At 66.6% G+C, this 2,949-nt stretch overlaps 1 protein-coding gene across 1 annotated transcript in view; it reads right to left on the bottom strand.

The window, feature by feature from the left end:
• Nucleotides 1-1,007: 1,007 nt before the first annotated feature.
• ZC3H3 (zinc finger CCCH-type containing 3) overlaps nucleotides 1,008-2,949 on the bottom strand; it is an 88,331-nt gene continuing 86,389 nt past the window's right edge. Inside the window, exons 12-13 of the mRNA XM_007464572.1 lie at nucleotides 2,748-2,912; nucleotides 1,008-1,039 (exon numbers count right to left, since the gene is read on the bottom strand). Coding sequence (XP_007464634.1) covers nucleotides 1,008-1,039; nucleotides 2,748-2,912 — 197 coding nt within the window. The remainder of the gene's footprint in view (nucleotides 1,040-2,747; nucleotides 2,913-2,949) is intronic.

Below are 2,949 nucleotides of genomic sequence, written 5' to 3'. Positions count from 1 at the left end.
CAACTGATACAGAGATGCAGGCACGGGGCGGCCGCCCCAGAAGGGGGCTGCTGGCACACGCTCACCAGCGGGAGCACAGCTCACTTCCCTGGGGGTGAGAGGTAAATACCCTGAGTGGCCATGCAGCCCTCTAAGCCTGGGCAGTAGCATCCAGCAGGGGGCCAGACCCCGTCCGAGGCCCCTGTGCTCTCAGCCAGGGCTCCCCAGGCCCAGGGGCCAGAGGCGCTGCCTCCTCCCTCGGGCCGCCCTGTCCCAGGCCTGGTGACAGCTTGGGGCAGGTCCTCTGGCCCCAGGCTGTGGCATCCAACATGCAGCCAGGCCCCTCCTGGGTCTCTCCCAACCACAAATCACACTGGCCTAGCTGTGGGGGACAGGCTGCCCCAACCCTCTGAGCCATCTTGGGGCAGCAGGGAAGTGGCTCATGTTCCTGCCTGAAGGCACAGAGGGGCTGTGCCTCTGCCTCGCCAGGGCCAGGCGGGCAGGTGGAGAGCGAGTGGGGGCCACTGGAGGGGGGTCTGTGGGCTGCCCCTCACCTTCCCCTCAATCTCAGGCCTCCAGGTCACCCTGCGGTGGCACCCCTGGGGACGCTCTGGGGCCCCTGGGCGGTGTGCGTCCACCTGAGCCATGCTCAGCAGGCCGGGCAGCGGTGGGGTGGCAGTCAAGACAGCCACGAGGACACAGGACAGAACCTTTATTGCTGAACACAAAACGCCCACCAGGGAGGCCTGCCTGGCAGTCTCTCCCTGGGCAGGAGGCCTGCGGGAGGACCGGGGTGGGGGTGGGGGGGCGCTCGTTGCATGGCCGCTGCCACACCCACAGAGGGGACGGGCCTGGGGGTGAGCCCTGCCGGGCACCCCTCGGGGCCAGGCTGAAGCACCCGAGGTGGGCGGCTGGGTGGGGCCCAGCCCGGGGGAGGCGAGGCCCGGGCGCGGGTCTTCGGGGCGGCAGGGCCTTCTTCCTGTCCGGGTGCGAGGGGCTGAGGGAGGCGCGCGCCGGCTCCCTGGGCCTCACAGACGGGGTTTGATGTGCAGCGACTTCCCTGTTCCGAGAGGGCGAAGGTCAGGCACCAGGAGCCCCCCAGCCAGGAGGAATGCCCTGCCTCCCAAAGCTTCTGTGTCAGGGAGCGCTAGCAATAGGGAGAGGGGCTTTGACACCATCGTCCTCTCGTCCACCACCCACTGCCCTCCCTGAGGTCCGGCGTCTAGCAGGGCGCAGGCCTGGCCTGTGGGGCTGAGAGCTCCCCTGGGTGGGGAAGCAGAGGCCTGCCAGGTGGGGTGGCCCCTGGGGAGTGGGTGGGTCACGGCGGGAGCCACAGCAGTCTCCAGGCTGAGCTATAAACACCAGGTGCAGGCGGCCTGCACGCAGACAAAGCACAGGCTCGCACCTGGGCAAGTCTGAGGCTGCCAGACGGAGCCCCTGGCGTGAAAAGCCAGGGTGGGTGTGAGCAGTTGCTGGGTGAGGGGCGGGGCTCAGGGCCCTGTGCAGCGTGACATGCTGGGGCGGGAGGGGCGCGGTGGTAGAGGCTTCCCACAGCAGAGCAGGCTCCTGCCCTGTGTGGCCCACGCTCACTGGGCGCCAATGCCCCTCCCCTCCTGTGAACACTCCAGGCCAGCAGCCCCGCTGACCACAGACGCCTCCGTGTGGCTGCCCATCGGCATGGCACTGTCCACATGCCCCCTGCCAGCCCGCCTTTCCTCCTGGGACCCCACTTCAGGGCCGAGGACCCCAGTCACTGGCTCAGGTAAGCCAGTGCCTAGAGGTCAGCCCAGCCAGCCAGGGCCCCCGGCCTGCAGACTCCACCGGCCTCTGCCCGAGGGCCTCGGCCCCCCTCTGCCTGTCCTTCCAGCTCCCGGGAGGTCGGCAAGGCCTGAGCAGGGAAGGAGGCTGATGGGGGCCCCCAGGCCAGTGGGGGTCTGCAGCCTCTCACCCACCCTGCCTGCTTCCTCTGATTCTGGGGCTGGTTGCAGGGTTCCTTATCTTACTTTAAAAAAAAAAAGAATTTTCAAAGGTGGCTGCCTCGGGCTGTCTGCTTCCTGCCCGCTTCCTGCCCCCATGCCCCAGTGTGCCCTCCCGATGGAAGGAGCTGGTGACTAGCCAGGCCGGGTGGGCAGGTGGAGGGCCTGGCCGCAGCCTGGCGCCCGGGACGCGGTGGCTGTGAGCAGGCGTGTGAGTGAGCTCAGCAGAGCTGTTAGCAAAGGCTGCAGAAGCGTCTTCCATTAACGCTACGACCGTGAAATATGACAATAAAATGATAGCCGTATGGTCGCAAATTTGCAGCCCGCCGAGCTGCGTGGGGTTTATCGTCACTCAAACGCGCAGAGAGCTGTAAAATGTTTACAGAAAGGGTCGTTTGCAGCCATAAAATCCTCTTTTCTCTCCTAAACAAGGCTGAGTGGAGCCATTTACCAAGCCCCAAATGTTCATCGGGGGAGAGGGAACATCTGTTCTCTCCAGGAGCCTGCAGTGATCTTCCAGAACAAATTAACAGAAATGGGTGCTTTCTAATTTAATCAGCCCTCTGCTGGGGCGGTCTGTGCAGGCGGTGCTGCTGTGCTCGCACCTCGCCGGCCCTGCCCCTGTGGGCCCCCGCAGGTGCACACCTGCCAAGCCAGGGACAGGGCACAGCAGTGCCCAGCCCACGCCAGCTCTCCGGAACCATCCAGGCCCCGCCTAGAGTTTCTGACCCAGTGGGTCTGAGGCGGGCACTGCAAGAGTGCAGGCTGCGCTCCGGCGGGCGGGCTGCCTACCTGAGTCCTTGGTGGGGCTGCTCCTGGGGGTCGGGGCCCTGGGCTGGCCTCCTGGGCTTGGCGAGGACTGCAGGGAGATGAAGGAGGGCAGCCTGCAGAGGCTGCCGGAGCCCGTCCCCGCAGAGGCAGCCTCCTCCGGCACAGACAGCTCCTCCAGGTCCAGGGGCAGGGAGGCGGAGGGGGAGGACGGGGGGGAGGAGGG

This window comes from Lipotes vexillifer, unplaced genomic scaffold (genome assembly GCF_000442215.2).
Source record: "Lipotes vexillifer unplaced genomic scaffold, Lipotes_vexillifer_v1.1 scaffold394, whole genome shotgun sequence".
In the NCBI taxonomy this organism is placed as follows: domain Eukaryota; kingdom Metazoa; phylum Chordata; class Mammalia; order Artiodactyla; family Lipotidae; genus Lipotes; species Lipotes vexillifer.
Note: the sequence above shows the minus strand (reverse complement) of the source record. Positions and strands in the feature narration are given on the sequence as shown.